The sequence below is a fragment of the Gekko japonicus genome, unplaced genomic scaffold (genome assembly GCF_001447785.1).
Source record: "Gekko japonicus isolate JY-2015 unplaced genomic scaffold, Gekko_japonicus_V1.1 scaffold165, whole genome shotgun sequence".
In the NCBI taxonomy this organism is placed as follows: Eukaryota; Metazoa; Chordata; class Lepidosauria; order Squamata; family Gekkonidae; genus Gekko; species Gekko japonicus.
In genome coordinates, this window is record NW_015163097.1 from 352,615 (window position 1) to 370,380 (window position 17,766).

General features: G+C 41.8%; 1 protein-coding gene across 2 annotated transcripts in view; it reads left to right on the forward strand.

Moving 5' to 3' along the window:
* The window catches only part of TBC1D12 (TBC1 domain family member 12), a 64,456-nt gene that overhangs the window by 23,132 nt on the left and 23,558 nt on the right, over positions 1 to 17,766 (forward strand). The window contains exon 3 of one of the 2 annotated variants that reach the window (XM_015406629.1): positions 8,272 to 8,328. The exons of the other annotated variant lie outside the window; for it this stretch is intronic. Within the exon in view, the coding sequence (XP_015262115.1) occupies positions 8,272 to 8,328 (57 nt within the window). The remainder of the gene's footprint in view (positions 1 to 8,271; positions 8,329 to 17,766) is intronic. 2 annotated transcript variants of the gene reach the window in all.

A 17,766-nucleotide genomic window follows, 5' to 3' on the forward strand; every position in this document is an offset into this window, starting at 1 on the left:
TTTTGTTAGCTAGCTGACATTTGCACATACATCACAATGAATTGGTTCAGTCTCAATGAAGCTGTGGTTAGGTTGCGAAACCAGGGGTTTGTGCACAGTGACATATGAAGCTGCCTTATACTGAATCAGACCATCAGTCCATCACAGTCAGCATTGTCCACTCAGACTGGTGCCTGCTTTCCAGGGTCTTAGGCAGCTACTGTCTGGTCCTTTAAACTGGAGTTGTGAGGGCTTGAACCTGGGACCTTCTGCATACAGAGCAGAGGCTCTTCAACTGAGCCATAGCCCCTTCCCAGACATCATGGAATCATTGCTTGTCTCAGGAAATCCTGGTTTTAGTATCTTTGCTGTTTTCCCCAGCCTCAGTTGGTATCAAAGTTTGGTTCCTGGCATCCAGTTGAGGGTAAAGCTTTGCCATGTCACTAAGTCCCTTATTGTTTGATGGCAACACAAAGGCAGGGAAACTGCACATAGGAAAATTCAGCCACTCTTGGAACAGCAAGCAGGCGCTGAGACATACCTCTTCCCCCCAGGCTAGCAGTTCCCAGTCTCTCACATTAACTCTTCCTTCACAAAGACTGAGGGAAAGCCTCCTGCCCCTGAATACTCACCAGTACAAACTCAGCCAAACCCACCTTTCTAAACATCCTGCCTCTGTTTAGTGCTGTGGAATATGCTGGTAGCAAATGCTGCATACCTCTCCTCCTCCTCCTGATTTGTCTTGTATGTCCCAGCATGTCACCAACCACATACCACCTGGGGCAGAAACTGCCTTGGACACTGTCATAATGGGGGAGTGCATTTCTCTTGATTCAGCTGGAACTTTGGACTTTCAGTGCCATCAACTAGGGTATGCTACTGGAGCAGCTGACTGAGAGTTGAGGGTACAGATTTCTGATGGTTTTGCTCCTCCTTGGCTGACCATTTCCAGAAGGAGAACAGGAAAAGGTTTATTCAGCACTGTGGAAGTTATTCTGTGGTGGCCCTCAGGATAGGGTCCCATTCCCCTTGAAGGAACAGATTTGTAGCTTAAGGGTGAGATGCAGGTAGAGAGGCAATGCTGCCTTGGGCATTGTGGAAAAAGCAAGATATGAACAGTTAAGTCCCCAGTGTAGTACATAGCAACTTTGACTGGTTTGCCTGCTGCAATCCTTCCTCAATAAGGGGAATCTAGCCTATAAGCTGCCTAGGGCAGCTTCCTTGGAGTGATGGCCATTTTTTTCTAAATAAGTCAATAGCTACAATAATACATGTGCTTATTGTCTGTAGATTAGTTTATTGTAATATGCTTTGCATCAGGCTGCTTTTGAAAAATATTTGGAAGCTTCACCTAGTTTAGAACGTGGCTGCCTATTTATTGACAGTGGTTAGTATCAGCACAGCATTCCGATTCTGAAAGATTTACCTTGGTTACCAGCTTATTTCTGAGCCTATGTTAGTGTACTGGGTTTGACCTATAAAGCCCTGTGTGGTCTGGGACCAGGTCACTTGCGGAATCGCCTCCTTCCTTATTGTTATGCCAGGACACTGTGAAGTAATCATCACAGGCCTTCCTCTGTGTCCTTCCTGTGACTGCCACAAGTTGGTCTTCTCTGCTGTTGTTCCTTGTCTCTAGAATGTCCTCCTTCTGGAAGTCTATGGGTGCCCCTCCATGGCCTCCTTTCAGCTTCAGCTACAGACACAATTATTTTTATCTTTGGCTGAGTATTCTTATTCCCTTTTAGACTGGTTCTGTAATGGCCATTTTATGTTGACTGTAATTTTTATTGACAGCGTTATCATTAAGCTGCCTCAGGCAGACTGGGGAGGAAGGATATAGATAATACCTAGAACATTCACACAGGATCCCAACCAAAGCCCCTGGAAAAGCCAGTGTGTGGCAGCCTCCCCCTCCACTTATCCTGTTAACACACAGGTAAATTTAATTATAGGAACTTTCCTGAGGAAAGAGGAAACAGATGCCTAGCAGGAATAGCTCTGAGTTCTGACTTGAATAGGTCAGATATAAAAGCAGAAGGAACCTTGTGGGAAATGCGGGGGTAGGGAGTTTTAAGGAAGACATGGACTTTTAAGTGTCTTTAGTGACACAGAGGTAATCGTCCTGGATATGCTGGCTGATGGCTTTGTGGATAGTCTTCACCTCTTATGAACAGCTTGCTTAATGGGGTGATCAACTGGCTGCCCTGGAATGTGCGATTGTAGAGGCTGCTCAGACATCCAGTTCCTGGACACATGAAGCTGCCTTATACTGAATCAAACCCTTGGTCCATCACAGTCACTGTTGTCTGCTCAGACTGGCAGCGGCTCTCCAGGGTCTTATACACAGGTCTTTCACATCACCTACTGCTAAATTCTTTTAAACTGGAGCTGCCAGGGATTGAACCCAGGGCCTTCTGCATGCCAAGCAGATGCTGTACCACTGAACTACATCCCTTCATACAACAATGGAAGATCTGACTGATACTCAAGAAGCATATCCCCTCTTGACTCGCAGATGTTATGTCAGATGCATTACATTGTGAGCATGTCATTTACTCGGTCTCCCTTCATATTCAACAGGAAATGCCAGCACTGCCTCAGAGGCCTTCCCCACCAGCATCTGGGACCTGCTATGATAGCAGATGTTGTTCTTTTTGAACTGCTGTCTGTGGAGCATGAGGTGGGGAAATGAGCCACATCTGAGTACCGTAGCTCAGTTTCCAGTGATCATTTGTGCACCTGTTTATTTGAGTGGAGATTTCCAGAAGATGTGATTTGAGGGTGATTGATAAAGGACTACTGATTCCTAAGTACAAGGCAACATGGAGCCCTAAATGGGAATGTGTGTGGAGAAACAGTCCTCCCCCAGTCCATTGTTTCTGGGAGTAAGTGGGGGACCCACAAGGGAATGGCCACAGAGGGCATTTCTTTCTTAAAGCAATAGGTGCTGCTTCTGTTATTTGGGGAGTAACCTCCAGTGTGTGTTTTTTTTTAAGATTTCAGATTTTTCTGCAAACCTGGGGCTTTCCTTAAGTTTGTAGGAAGATCTGGCTTGTCTCTTCATAGCTCCAGTCTCTGGGTTTAAGATCTGACCATGTTGAAGATTGAATATTATGATGATGATAGGATGCTTGTTTAAAAGCCAGAGTTCCATTGGCCTTGCCCTAGGTATGGGGAGGAGTCCACTAGGCTTTTAAGAGGCAGAGCTGGGAGTGAATGGACATCTGTTGTCAGGCAGACTTGGTGTTGAGGGTATCGCGAGGCAGCAAGAGTAAACATGTGTAAGAACAGTTTTGAATTTGAGCTGCTCTTTCCAGGTATCTTTGAAGCCAGAGTAGCCATGGAGTTTCCGTGGGCAACAAACCAGGATGAAGCCAGGATGTCACATTAATGTGTAACCATAGCTGGTATAGTGACCCACATTTAGACATTCTGTTAACTCTTAAACCATGATTTGGGCTAGTTCAGACATAACACAGATTTACTTAAACTGTATTGGTGTATGCTTGATGAATGCCAGCTGAATGTGTGAGTTGACTCTTGTGAAAAGCTCCAGCACTTCTGTGACATTTGAAATACCTGTCTGCAGGATGGAATGAATTTAAATGAAGGCAATTTAACATGCTTTAAGCTGGGGGGGGGAATGCATTTTTTAAAAAAAGGTTGCTTTAAATAATAAAGCATGTTGCTTTGCAACCAAAGTCTTCGGGAAACCTTGGAGTATTATCCAAAACCTTTGTTCATGCAGTCTAAGTCTTTTGCACTGTAAAATGAATTTCTGATCCCAGTACTAAAGACAACTGACTTACTTTTAGCGTTCTCTATGCACATGAGATGATATTATGGAAGGTCGCTTATTTGAATCCTAAGGCTGCAGTCCTATGTACACTTGTGATCCAATTCCATTGAACAAAATGTTGTTTAATACAAAATGTTGTTTAATACAGGAATGCAGAATGGAATCTCACTCAAGTGATTTGCAGATCCCGAGATCTCCTAGTCCTTAGGTCTACTAAGGATGTTGTCTCCATTGCTTAACTTCAGAATTCAGATGTTATTCCCTGTGGTTCGCTCTTGTGTAAAAAGGCATTATTTTACTTCATGGTTTAGTCATCTTTCAGTTAACAAATTATTTGTAGGCTTTAATATAGATGTTTGTACATCTGTACTAATTTGTAAGCTTTAATATAGCTTTTTACTCGGGGTTAAACCAGGCTATTTTTAAAGAATCAAAATCCACTTAAGCTTTTTCCAAAAGCAGTTTATTCCCCCATTCAAACACTGGATGATGCAGTCATGAAGCAGTAGATATGTTTGGGTGTATGAACAGAAGTCCCAAATGCTGTAGAGTGAAAATAACTCCATAAAACAACCCTCTCTATTTGGAGGGAAATAATTCCCTAAAGCTTTAAGAGATCTTAGGTCATTTAAATGGCCAAAATTCTTTTTTTAGCCGTGCTGGGATTTGCATCTAAACTTTGATGCTTGCTTCCCTAAAAAAAAGTGTTTAGTTTTTAAAAGGTGTTTTGTATCAGCATTTCTGAAGAACTAAATGTGCAATCAAATCTTGCATTCTTGACTGAACTCTGAATTCCTGCATCAGCTTCGGACACAAATAATTCAATGCACTCTTGCAGTTTATTGAAAGAAGTTGATTAAATAACTTCCCTGTGAAACCATAAATAAGATCGTCATTATATTCCAGGTCAAGGTATAAATGTCTTCCATACTCCAAAGTAGTTCAGAGATGGCTCCACTGCAAGGAGTTTCTTATGCTGGCTATCACAGTGAACAGTCTTTGAATAATTTCTGATTACAATAATCACCATAGCAGTAATCATGTAAAGCTTGCCTATAGCAGTATTTGTGGTATAGTCATCCCCTTATCAGTGATGTGGTGCTGGGCATTACAGAAGCATCCTGGACTGGGGCATTAAATAAACCTGCCCTTTGTTGAATGGAGCGACTGACTACTGTTAATAGGAATAAGTCACATGGACCTAGGATTAACGTTAGCTTTTTAGGCACAGTTCTTGTGAGCTTTCTGAAGAGAGGGGTAACCCATTGGTGTGTTCTAGGATGGGCTCTCACCTTTTGGTAATAAAGAGAATGGAATTCTTTTCTTCGTTTCTGTAGATTCTAAATTCAGAACAGTATTTCATTCTGCTAATTTCTTGCTGCTGTAATGAAGCCAGAACATCAGTAAGGCTTTCATACTGTGGTCTCATTTTCTTGTGTGATTAAACAAGGCTCTTGAGATAAGTAAGCATAATTTAGTCAACAATGTTTGCAATATGGCATAAGATAAAAATGTGGACGGAAAATAGATGATGTGAAATCATATTCTAGATGTTGGTGAGAGTATATTGTAGGTGTACTTAGCAGTTTTGACTGACTTTGTTGTTGGATCTTTGGTCCATCGCAAGTAGCCTAGGCTTTTCCATCAACTGTTATTGGAATAAAGGTTGTAAAAAGCATTTGTCTTTAGTTATAGAGAAATATATCTATGTCTTATTTAAACTGGTCTTTTGATTTAAGCATATGTAGGTTAAATACCTGTATTTTCTGAATGCATGCCTTAAAATGACATGTTACATAGTTGAAGCAATTCATAATGATGGCAGAAAACTTGAATTTCTTGCTTTTGGAGGCAGGGTGTTCCCCTTACTCCATTCTGCTAGCTCTCTCTCTCTCTCTCTGATTTATACTTAGTCCTATGTCTCTGGGGGATGGGGTGAATTCAGCTGTCTTCTAAAAAACCAGTTTTCTGTTTTGGCAGATGTGAATAGAACAGTAAGAAGCCTCCATGAAATATGAACAGTTTCCTGGTAGAATGATGCTGTTGATTAAAAGCTGTGACTCACACTGTATCCATTTACAAGCAAGGCTGCCAAAATTTCACTGTACCAAAAGTCTAGCCATATTCATGTCACTTTTTGCACGGTCCAAAGAACTATGAAGTCTCATCCCAGGAAAGATCTAGATTTATTTGCCTTGAAGAGCAATTTCCCATTCTTTGTATAAACCCCCCCCCCCCGCTGTATAGCAATCTGTTTTTAAGACTGAATGGAGTTTTTCATGAGCAGTTTAATATGCAGTGGAAAATCTGCAACGTTTCACTGGCCCAGCACAAACACTATGCATGAGCTCATTCAATTATTTCAGTGGCGTGTATCCAATGATATGCAGGCTTCACAGAGTGGGACTTTCCCACTTCTCCCTAGGTCCCCGAGAATTTTGTTTCTGGGGGTCAGTGCACTCTCAGGAACAGTGTAGGGGGAAAGTGGGGGGGTCTTCTGTAGAATGGGGAGTCACAAGAAATCACAGCCCCTTCTTCCAAAGGGGCTTCCTTTCATAACTACATGGTTGGATGCATGCAGGTATATTTGTTGCATTAAATGCTTTGGCTATCTAGAAAAGTTATTAATTTGTACATATATATCTATATTTTTAAATGGCAGCCAGTCATTGTAACTTCATATCATCAGCATGAACTAAAATGTAATTTGGCCAGAAAAAAATTAAGGTTTTTTTGCTCTATTGTAAGAATTGAATGTTGCTTCAAAGCATCTAATTAACTCTTCTGCTGTTGGGGGGAGGGGAAATAATTGCAGTCCTGAAATCAGCAATTCTGTTTCCTCTTTCTGTTTCCAAGGAGTACCTACGTGGTTTTTTGCTCACCACTGCTCTTTCTCTTAATGTGCTAGCAACTTCTCTAGACAGCTTTGGTTTTGTATGCACAGTTTAGCTTCTTTGGTAGCAATCTCTGCTTTTCTGACTTCCTCCTTTATACTGAGAAACTGATTTAAAAGCAGCTGGATAACATTAGTCATAGGATCAGAAGGGGTAATATCAAGTAGTTCTAGGCACCCACAGGAGGCTTTGGATTTAGTGCCATTTAGCATCAACCTTGGAAATTAAGGAACTTTCAGAAGTATCATGATATGGCATGGTGTTTTGTTTTAAAGTCCCACGTCCCAAATCCACTTTGCTTTGTGGATGCCTACCAAGTCCTTTCCATGTAGATACCTGGCAGCTTCTATTTACAATGTTTTTAATATTATAATTGATCCTGTGACCTTCTTTGGATGTTGTAAGTCTCACAACAAATAGTTCCACTGATTTACACAGGTTTAGGTATTACTTATTCAGTTAATTGGCTTAAATGGCTTCTTTACTTCACATTATCCCAGTTACCTTCTTGAACAGCCTACTAATATACCCAGTGGGAAAATGCTTATTTCTCACATAAAATGTGCTTGATGGAGTTTTTGAGAATTAGTTTTTACTATATGGAGTACAGGTGCTTGTTAAAACTTCTCCTGCATCTTATCTAGCCCCCCAAAGCCCTTTACAAGCTAAATTAAAAAGAACTCTTAACAGCAGGGTGCATACAACTGTCCCCCAAATTGCCTTCCTCCAGCTTAAGTGGTTCCTCCTTCAATGAAAGAACCACTTAATTTGGAGGAAGAAACTTCAGCAAAAGTCGAAAGTGGATATAAATATCTTCATAAATAAACTTTGCTCAGTTGCATGGTAGAATGGGGTTGGATTGACCTTTGTTTTAACAATGAACTTTCAGACAAATAACACTTCAAAGTCAACTGGACTCTTCTGGAGGCCTGATAAAATAAAAACCTTTAAACTGGCACCTTAAAACACCTTTTAACTGTTCCAGCTTGCTAAAACTGTAGTGAAAATCATTAATGCAGTTGGTCACTAGTTTAAGTTATTCTGATTTCGATAAGAGAACATAAATTCAGAACTGGGCATGAAAGACATTACTTATCTGCAAAAGCAGAGTGAAAATAAAGGGTACACAAGGCTAGAAAAGCTTCAGGGCACTGCTGTAAAATTTTAAGAAAGCCAGACATCATTCTTTATCCTAAAGCTCTTACATGCATCCTCTCTCAGCATGTGTGCTCCTTGTGTGACTGCTCAAAAAGGTACCGCTGGAACCTTTCTGTGAACATCTAAAATGTGTGGTGGTAACCTTGTGGGCTGCAGTTGTTAAATCTTCTGCTTGCTTAATTTGCTTCCTAACATAAATTTTAGAATTTGGGCTGCTGTCTGACATCATTTAGTTTTTTGGGTGGGGGTGGGTGGGTACAGGCTATGTAATGTCCCATCCTTAGCTCCCTTCTGAATTTTACACTGGTATACTTGAAAAAGCAAAATGCGGCAGTGTTGTAGATAAACTGTCAAATAGAATCTAAACCTTTGCATGCATTTTTGTTTAATATTAATGACTATGTTATGTCTCTAAGGATTTAATTCTGTTTCTCTCATTAGGATGAAAGTTCTGGCAGTGTTGCATCAGTATCTACACTCAATCTATTAAACACAGGGGTATGAAATTTAATATTTTTTTCTATTGCATTCTGCTCCATGCATGGGGTTTTTAAAGCAGTCATTGAAATGGACAACACATCACATAGCATAGTTAACAGTACTAACTCATTGTGTCGTTGAAAAAACAAGCTTGATTCATAGCCCTTGTTAGTTTGATATATTGGTGTGGATTAATCTTTCATTTTCTTTGTGTAAAATTACTCCAGTGTAGTCAAAATATGCTTGCATCTAATATTCAGCTTTGTTCTGTGAAGGTTTCAGTCTCTGAGATCTTTGTGCATGCCAAGCAAAGGTTGTTTAGCCACATAGCACAAATGTACAGTAGCTTCATTAGGTCATATATCCTGCTGTTCAGCTAAAAGCTGTGCATTTAGTGCATTCCTATGCCTTTTGTGTCAGGGGAAGGCTTCTTGCTTTGGAGGAACATGAAGCTATTCACCTAGGAGAAAGGTAGAATGTAACCCACTAGGTTGGACCCAGAAATAAGCTTTTACTAATGAAAAAGGGGTGATCTTTGCTGGTTCTTTCCTCCTACTGTAGGCCCCCAGTTCACCTTCATGCTGTTCTTTAGGGTCACCCAGGAGCATTTTGGGCTAGGAAGTTGTGTTGTGCTGACAAAAATCACTTTCATCAGAGAAAACGATGGCCAGACCCAACCTTCTGTCTGTAGCCGCCCTCTAAAATTAGGTAATTTTAATGCTGTCTCCAAATGCATGAAGGCGAACCACGGCAGAGTTAAACTTTAGCAAAGATACAACTGTATTTATGGTTCATGGAGAAGATATGGAGGCCAGTTGTGAACCCAAAACATGTCTTCTCTTGAACATAACAAGCTGTTCTTCTCCCTCCATATTTTATCTAATCTGGCTCTCCCTCTGCTTCTCTGAGGCCCAGCCACCACCTCCTTTCTCTGCCCCAGCAGTGTCCAATAGAGGGCATTAAATATTTTATGGAAGTTAAAGCTGTTGTTGAGTAAATTCAGTTGTCCTTTAAGAAACAACCTTGTATTGCTTATAGAAAACAAACAGTTAAAAAATACCTTCCGAAGTTGGGATCTGACTTGCTTGATGGAAGTAAAGCAAATTGCATCAATGTTGTTCAATTCAAGATAATGTAGAAATTCAAGAAATTAGCTTTCAGAACTTCTTAGCTAATTTCTTGTAGACAATGCAGTCCTGTGCAGAGATGCTCCAGTCTACGACTGTTGATCTCCGCCTAATGAATTGGGTTAGGCTAGACTAACTCTGCAAGTGGTTTACACTTTTGGACTTTATTTGATCCTAAACCACTTTTTGTTCTTAGAGTGGAATCCTAACCAGAGTTACACCCTTCTTAGCCCATTGACTTCAATGGATTTAGAAGGGTGTAAGTTGAACCAGGGTTCTTTTTGTAGCAGGTACTCATTTACATATTAGGCGACACACCCCTAATGTAGCCAATCCTCCAAGAGCTTACAGTAGCTCCTATAAGAAGAGCTCTGTAAGCTCTTGGAGGATTGGCTACATTAGGGGTGTGTGGCCTAATATGCAAAGGAGTTCCTGCTACAAAAAGAGCCCGGCCCGTGTAACTGGTTAGGATTACATTGTCAGTCTTTAATTATTCATTTGATAGTAGTAATGAATATAAAGTAGTGTGGGATGAGGCTGTTAGCAATGTACAGGGAAGAATGATTTCTTCTAGAGATTCATACACTGTAATTGCAGAATTAGGAATTTGTTGGATTAAAGTATATGTTAGCAGATATAAGCTGCCATAAACTACTCTGCTTTCTGTGTTTGTAGTGTTAATGTTTATCTTTGTCTATGTTCCTTTCTGCCTTGTTAACCTTAGGCAAGGATGAATAAGGCAAATCCTAGATAATCCTAGATAACTAATGAAAAACCAAGGGTTTGATTAAATTTTGCCATTTTTTTGCTCATGGGAGTAAAGATGGCATGCCGTGCCCTTGTAGTAGATCTCTTAATCATTAGAGGGCTTGAAATACTCTTTATCTACGCCAAGTGGGAAATATTGATAGACATGCTAATATATCTTCCTCGATTTCTAACTTAAACTGAGGTAACTGTACTTTTTAACCATCTTGTAGTTGATAAAGGCGTTCAAAAAGGCAGAATGTTTACTTTTAAAATGTCTCACTTAGCATGTCACTGCTTTGCTTTAGCTACTGTGCTAGCAACTCTTCCTTCTCTCTGATACAAATCTTTGAATAAACTGAATTACTATATTTACTCAAAAGGAATACAAGATGACCTCATTAAAAGCATTATACACAAAGAACATTTTATTTGACATAACTATAACTTGTATGTGAATGTGAGATGACCCCCCTTTTTTCTAATGGCATACTTTTGAAAAAAAGTGCCTTGCATTTGAGTAGATACTGTAATCTTTGCATATGGAGTCTGTTTATAGTAAAGTTAAGTTTTTCTTATGTGTCCTGAATACAACATTTCCATGAATTCAGTACTGTACCTTTGTATCTTTGTCCAGTTTACCAGGAAGCCTCTTGTGCACTTAGTTTTTAGGGAACAAAGCTAGAATAGGTTGCCAAGGGATGTGTTGGATTCTCCTTCCTTGATGATTTTTAAGTGGAGGCTGGGTGACTATTTGTCAGAGATGCTTTAGGTTATCTTGTATTGATCAAAGGGGTGTACTGGATGGTCTGTAGGCCTCTTCCATCTTTCTAGTTTTGTGATTCTAGAACACGGAGACTAGGTTCTAGGAATTGGTGTGGTATAGTGACTTCTCTTGATATCTACCAAATAATGACAGGAATGACATGATCTTTCTTCATTCTATGCTTTTCTCAGCTTTCAGGGTATCTATTTATGGGTAGTAGCAGATGTATTTATTAATGAGAGAAGTGAAACTATCAGTGACAGCAGGCAGAGCTGGAAAACTCAGCACCTAAAGTCTAGTTAGAAGAATCTTGGTTTTCTCTCATACCACTCCAGGAGTATGTAAAAGTGCCAGACACTAATGATTTTTTAAAAAATCTCCTATTTTCAGCATGTCTTGCTGGAGCTGCCGAACATTAGAATACTGCTTTATTCGCCTCAGCTGCCAATTTTAAGCAACTTTGTGTAGCAGTTATGCTGGCCATGGGTGTAAAATAATTAAATTGGGGTTAGGCCCAGAGATAATTAAAGTATGGAAAAGAGGCAGGTGGCCTTCAGGATCTATAAAGTTTGAGTACAGTGGCCCCTTTAAGACCAACAAAGTTTTAATCACGGTATAAATTTTCGTGTGCAAGCACACTTCCTTCAGATACAGTGAAACAAACTGTAAAGTGGGTGAGGAGTCATTTGAGATTGGGGGGCTGTCTGTGCACAAGAAAGGTTTGCCCCCCAGTACTTGTGAAAGACAGCTGTCATTATCCAGTAGAAGTTGTAAGTTGCTGATGATGTGCTGAACTGCTTTGAATTGTGAGCTGTATGTGACCACTAGTGATGTTCTGTTATTGTCTCTTTGGGGCCTGTCTTGCAACAGGTATTCTCTGGGTACCATTCTGGCTTTGTTAAAAAAACAAACCAACACCATATGTAACGGTTGAGGAAATTGTATTTCACTGTATCTGAAGAAGTGTGCTAGAACACGAAAGCTTATACCTTGATTAAAACTTTGTTGGTCTTAAAGGTGCCATTGGACTCAAACTTTGTTCTGCTGCTTCAGACCAACATGGCTACCCACCTCAATCTATCTTCAGGATCTATGTTACACGTGTTTGGAAGTTGTAGATTGAGCTCAGTAGCAATGTTGATAGAATGTGATGCTTTAATTCTAAGTCTTGCCCCTCTGTATAGCAATACTGCACTTGTTTGGTGGCTGATAACTCAGTTCCAAAGGACCAAGAAACCCTTGTCAGATGTTTCTCTCAGTGGATACTGAACCAGGGGGGACCCATATCCTGATTTGTGTCATAGTTCCCCATTTTTACAGTCCTTTCTATGCCTTACTAACATTGTAACCTAAACAGTTACATTGTTAATTATTTACATTTTTTCTTAGACCCACTCAGTATCAGAAGCAATTGTAAAAAAATAGTATACCTTGCAGTAAGAACTACTTGTTTTTGCTGTCATGTCACAGCTGACTTTGCCATCAAGTCACAGCTTTCTTGAAGATGAGAGACGTTCAAGAGGTAGTTTGCCATTGCCTACCTCTCTCTGCATCTTGACCCTGGTATTCCTTGGAGGTCTCCCTTCCGAATGCAAGCCAGGGCTGACCCTGCTTTGCTTCTGACAAGATCAGGCTAGCCTGTGCTATCCATGTCAGGGCAAAAAATAAACTACATACAAGTAGGTGTACGAAAACCCATCTGTAACATCCCAGATACATTAAACATAATCAAAAACCTGCTTAAAAAGCAACACTGCATTGATTGTATTTATTAAGCTTAGTCTTGAGGGATCTTCTTTGGCTGGGAAGTTCTACAGTGTTGGTCACATCTTTATGAGCCTTGGTATGAAAGACTTAACCAAAATCTTAATGGGCAAGAATGCTCCTGCAGCTGACCTCCTAAGGGCTACAATAGTTGGGTCAAACAGCTTCCTGGCATGCATAATTGTTTATTTTTCAAGGTAACATTTGGCTAATTATATTTCTCTGCTGCCCCACAGAACATAGACTAAAGCTTGGCTATTGGCAACCCTCTTAACTTTCAGCGTTTTTATTAGCTGCTTTCCATTCTTAGATGTGCATCTAAAGTCTCTTGCTAGAAAGTCAGTATACCATTCAGTTTGGAGAAGCATAGTGTGTTTCCATAGGTTTTCAACTTGGTGCCCAAGGGTGCAGTGGTGCATCCCGACTAGTGGTGGGCACAAACCAGAAAAAATAGAGGTTTGTGGAGGTTCATGGTTCAGGGTCTTCCCAAACCACAAACCTCCATGAACTTCTCCATTGCATGAACTGGTTCATGCTTCAGAAAGTTTGTGGGGCCTTAGGAGCTCGATTCTGGTTGGGGTGTGTGGCTGTGGCATGACCCAGAAGTGAGCTAGGAGCTCACTCGAGCTTCAGCCCAGCTGAGCTTATAGGCATTTGGAGCTCACTCTTAGAGCTTTTAGAGCTCCGTCAAGTCAGGGAATCCAACTTGAGTGAGCTCTGAAGGCTTTCATAGGCCTTTGGAACCCACTTCTGGGTGGGGCCTGCCCATATAATGGCATATAAGGTCAGGTGGCCCAACCCGGAAGTAAGCTACCTCCCTGTTACTTGGGGAGTTGCTTGATCAGTGCCAGGCTGTCTGGCCCAACAAAGTGCCATGACTCCCCAAAGCAAAATGTAGCAAATCATGGATCGTTTTCTCAACAAAGCAAGTGCCCAAAGTGGATGTTCATGACTCAAGAAGCGGCATGAGCTGTGACTACTTTCGCTTCATGTGTTGCTTCGTGCCCATCCCTACTTCTGACATCTTTCCTGGTGAATAAAGTGTTTTTGGTAAGTGAGTGGGGCCAAGTGTGGTTTTGCCCAGCAGGACCAGTGGAGATCTGATTGGCTGTGCTTAGTTTTTAAAAGCTGCTTCGGCAACAGCTTCCCTTTAACCATCGGAGTACTGCAACCAGGAACTGAGTTACTGTGTGTATATGCAAGAAAATACGTTTATTAATATCTTCATTTTAAATGGCATTCAAACAGAGCTTCTGCCTGGAATGTTGAAGAATTACTATCAGAGTTTAAGCATAACTTCACTCCCTGGCATACTGTGGTTGGGTTCGCCTCCTGCAGCAGCCATTTTGTAGTTGTGCTCACCACCCTTTATCAGAATTCCAGTGGTGTTTGCAGTCTTGAAAAGGCTGGGGACCCCTGACTTATATAGGCAAACTTGTGCTGTCAAATAGTTTAGCTTGAGATTATGCTACATAGGCAGCTAAAGATCATGCAGATCATCTGGTATTTTCTGTGTTTCGGCTGGTATTGCTGCCTATGATTTGTCTTTAACTAATGAGCTTAGAATTGTCAGTAGTCTGAAACATTCACTGATGTTCAATTGCAGAGCATTCGAACAGGCTTTCTTTCTGTTTCAGTCACATGTACGCAAAATAAACAATGAGTATTAGTGTTCAGAGTTTTGCATCTCTTCCTTGCCCTTTATGCATTCCAGGACTGACAGAAGGAAATGATTTCCGAAACAGTGCTCTTTTGATTTTCTATCTTGTAGATAGCAGCAGTTTTTTGAAATCACTGTGTTTAAGGCAGTGACACCCATGCCAGCCAGCACTAAAGTACCTATTCAATATTGCTGTAGTGAAAACTGCATAATCAGTGAAGGCACAGAGTTTGGCAGCCTGATAATTTAAAAAACGAATGCTAAAATTGTCCTCCAGTCCCTTGTGGCTGTGCGTGTGATCTTGTAAATATTATGGGCAATTGGGCACTCCCATGTGAAATACCCTAAATTAAAATGGGGCTGAAGAGAACTGTAGTGGTCATGAGGTGAGACTTCACTGCTGCATGTTGATTTAAACAGAATTAGTCAAGCAAAATTTAGATTACCTTAGCACAGATTTTTTTCCTCCCCAACACTACATAGTTCTAGCTATACTGATGAATTTGGCAAACACTGATCTAGAGCTTCTATTCACGAGCAACTTGGGTTCCTTTCTCCCAGTCTGAATGAAAATTCATTGGGTTGGATCCCAACTAAATTTTTCACTGACAGAACACACTTCAATCAGTGAACTGGCAAAATTGAAGGAAGGTGTCCCTCTGTGGAAAATTTAGCTGGGGATACAGTACTTAACTTCTGAGAGAAAGTCTTTGGATAGCTGCTTGCACGCCCTGTTAACTTTCAAAATATTAAATGTCCATTTTTTTACTTAGTGTTTCTGTGTCTTGAGTCCTGCTCCTTTTTCAGTGCCTCTGTCATGCAGAGTTGCTTGCTTTGCAGATCCTGGATTGCCATTGACAATGGCAATTACTAATTGAGAATTGCAGCGTAATTTTTAAAAAATTCTCCATTATGGGGAATTCCATTCAGACACATTCTGCAGAACTAGAAAGCATTATGCATACCTGAAGTATATAATTTAGCGCTCTAAGTATCGGTTACTGGGAGGGGGGGGGGACTTCAGTGCAGTTTCCGTCAATGGAATTAACCTCCTCTAAGATAGATGAAGACAGTATGGGCTTGTCTTTCTCTTCTGTTGTTGGGATGTCTATAAATAGAAGCAGATTTCAGCATCCTCCTCTAAAGTAACAGCCATCCCATTGTGGCTTGAGGCCAAGAAATGCTGCAGCCCCTGTATCACTGTCATTGCAGGAGGCAGGTAACTTCTTCCATTTATCTATCCTAATTGTAACTGATTGGGTGCCACAATAGATTCTGTTAATGGATGCATCAAATGAAGCTTGCTGATCTTCGCCGTGAAGGCCAAGAAATGCTGCAGCCCCTGTATCACTGTCATTGCAGGAGGCAGGTAACTTCTTCCATTTATCTATCCTAATTGTAACTGATTGGGTGCCACAATAGATTCTGTTAATGGATGCATCAAATGAAGCTTGCTGATCTTCGCCGTGATCTCTGTGCTTCACACCCATGGGATCTAGTGTGCATGTGCTGGATCAATCGGTGCTGTAGCAAGGTCTTTTAATGGATTTTCGCGCCCAGTCCCTCAGGCATGCACAGGAACCCCACCGCGCATGCCCAGAGGGGTGGGCGCGGACATCCTGCCACTTCCTTTCTTACCGCCGCTTTGAGTAGACCTATTTTTCGTCGGTCAGATTGGTTCACTTTTGGCTGTTCGCCTCATCTCTTAGGAATTATTTCCTTAGTTTAATTTTCCTATCTTTTCTCTTTTTATTTGCTTGTTCTTCAAAAACTTTTAAAAACACACATTTATTTCTGTTGAGGGGGAGTCTACTGATTACCTCAGGCCTTCGGGCTATTCCCACCCCTCAAACGTTCCCTCTTCTTCGCTTTCTTTTATGGAGAAGAAGTGGGTTTTTTTTCAATAGGTGCAAGGGTTGCGGCAGCAAACTTGCTCCTCCCGACCGTCATACCCTGTGCATTTTTTTTCTCGGAGAGTCTCATCGGCCAGAGTCCTGTCGTCACTGTTCTCGTTTTTCTAATCAAACATGGAAAAACCAAGCTGCGTGCCTTAAAGTAGTGCTGCTTGAATCGGCCCTTACTCCTACCTCAGCGATGGAGGAGAGACCATCAACGTCGACAGCTTCTGCATCGAGACCTGCCTCCGATGCCGACCACCCGACACCGAAGCTCCTGGCATCGAAGACGCAATCTTCCACTTCAAAGTCAATCAAAAAGAAGGCCAAGGCAAGTAAGGATCACAAGTCCGCGAAGAAAGGCACTTCAAAGTTCCTTAAGGCGGCGAAGAAGGGGAAGGAAGCAGTGCCTGCACTGGGTGATGCCCCTAAAGTGCCTCCCGCTCCAACGGCAGTATCGATATCGAAGGCCCAACTCCCTCCACCGATACCGACCATCCAACTATTGGATTCCCCCATCCAACAAGTGGAGCGTCCTTACTCCGACATCGAGACGGTAGAGCTCCTAAGTCACCAAATGGGTGCTGAGCCTTCTCCCTCTCCTTCTACTTCGTCAGCCTCGATGATATCGGAGGCTCCCGATGTCGAAACACGTCGGTACCGACACAATTCTTGCAGTACACAATGTCATCCTCTGCGTTTCTATGTCCAATCTGTCGATATCGACGACCGAGAATACAAGGACGGTTCTCACAGACAGACTATTGCTTTGTGTCCCAGACGTCCATGGTCCAGAAGTCGATCCCCCCGAGTCTTCCTGCCCCCTCCACCACCGATATTTTGGGATCAACGACAGTTGAGGTACCTGTACGGGGCTTATCCACCATCCATGCCGTGGTTGACTCCGGCGGGCTATTCTGATTGGGATCGCTATTCGTCCCACTCTGTTCATAGGTCGAGGTCGCCCCACAAGTCGAGACCTTCGGCATCTCTGTCTCATCCTCCTGCAGATGATCCTTCCCACCATAGTCTGGAACCAAGTCGTCCTCCCAACCCTCAGGTCACTCCAAACCCTGTCATTCCACCAAAACCTATAGCTTGTCAAGAGGACACTTTGGTCCAAATACCACACCAAGATTCCTCTGACTCCATGGAAGAAGACTCGGATATGGAAGCATCTGAGGCTCATACCTCTCCTGACCATAACTCTCCCAACCAGGCTGTAGCTGAGGACCTACCCATATCCCCATCCGACAACCTTATGTCATACACAGATTTAGTCAAAAGAATGGCCTCTCTGTCGTCCAGCAACATCTGCAGGCAACAGATGCCATTTTTGATATAGTCCAGCTGGATACATCCTCCACCTTGGCATTGCCTATGTCTTCAGTCCTTTTGCAGGCAGCAAAGGCTCCATGGCTAAAACCCTCGTCAGCCCCAGTGTCCACAAGACGATTGGACCACATGTATAGCGTCCAAGAGGCAGATGCCGAATTC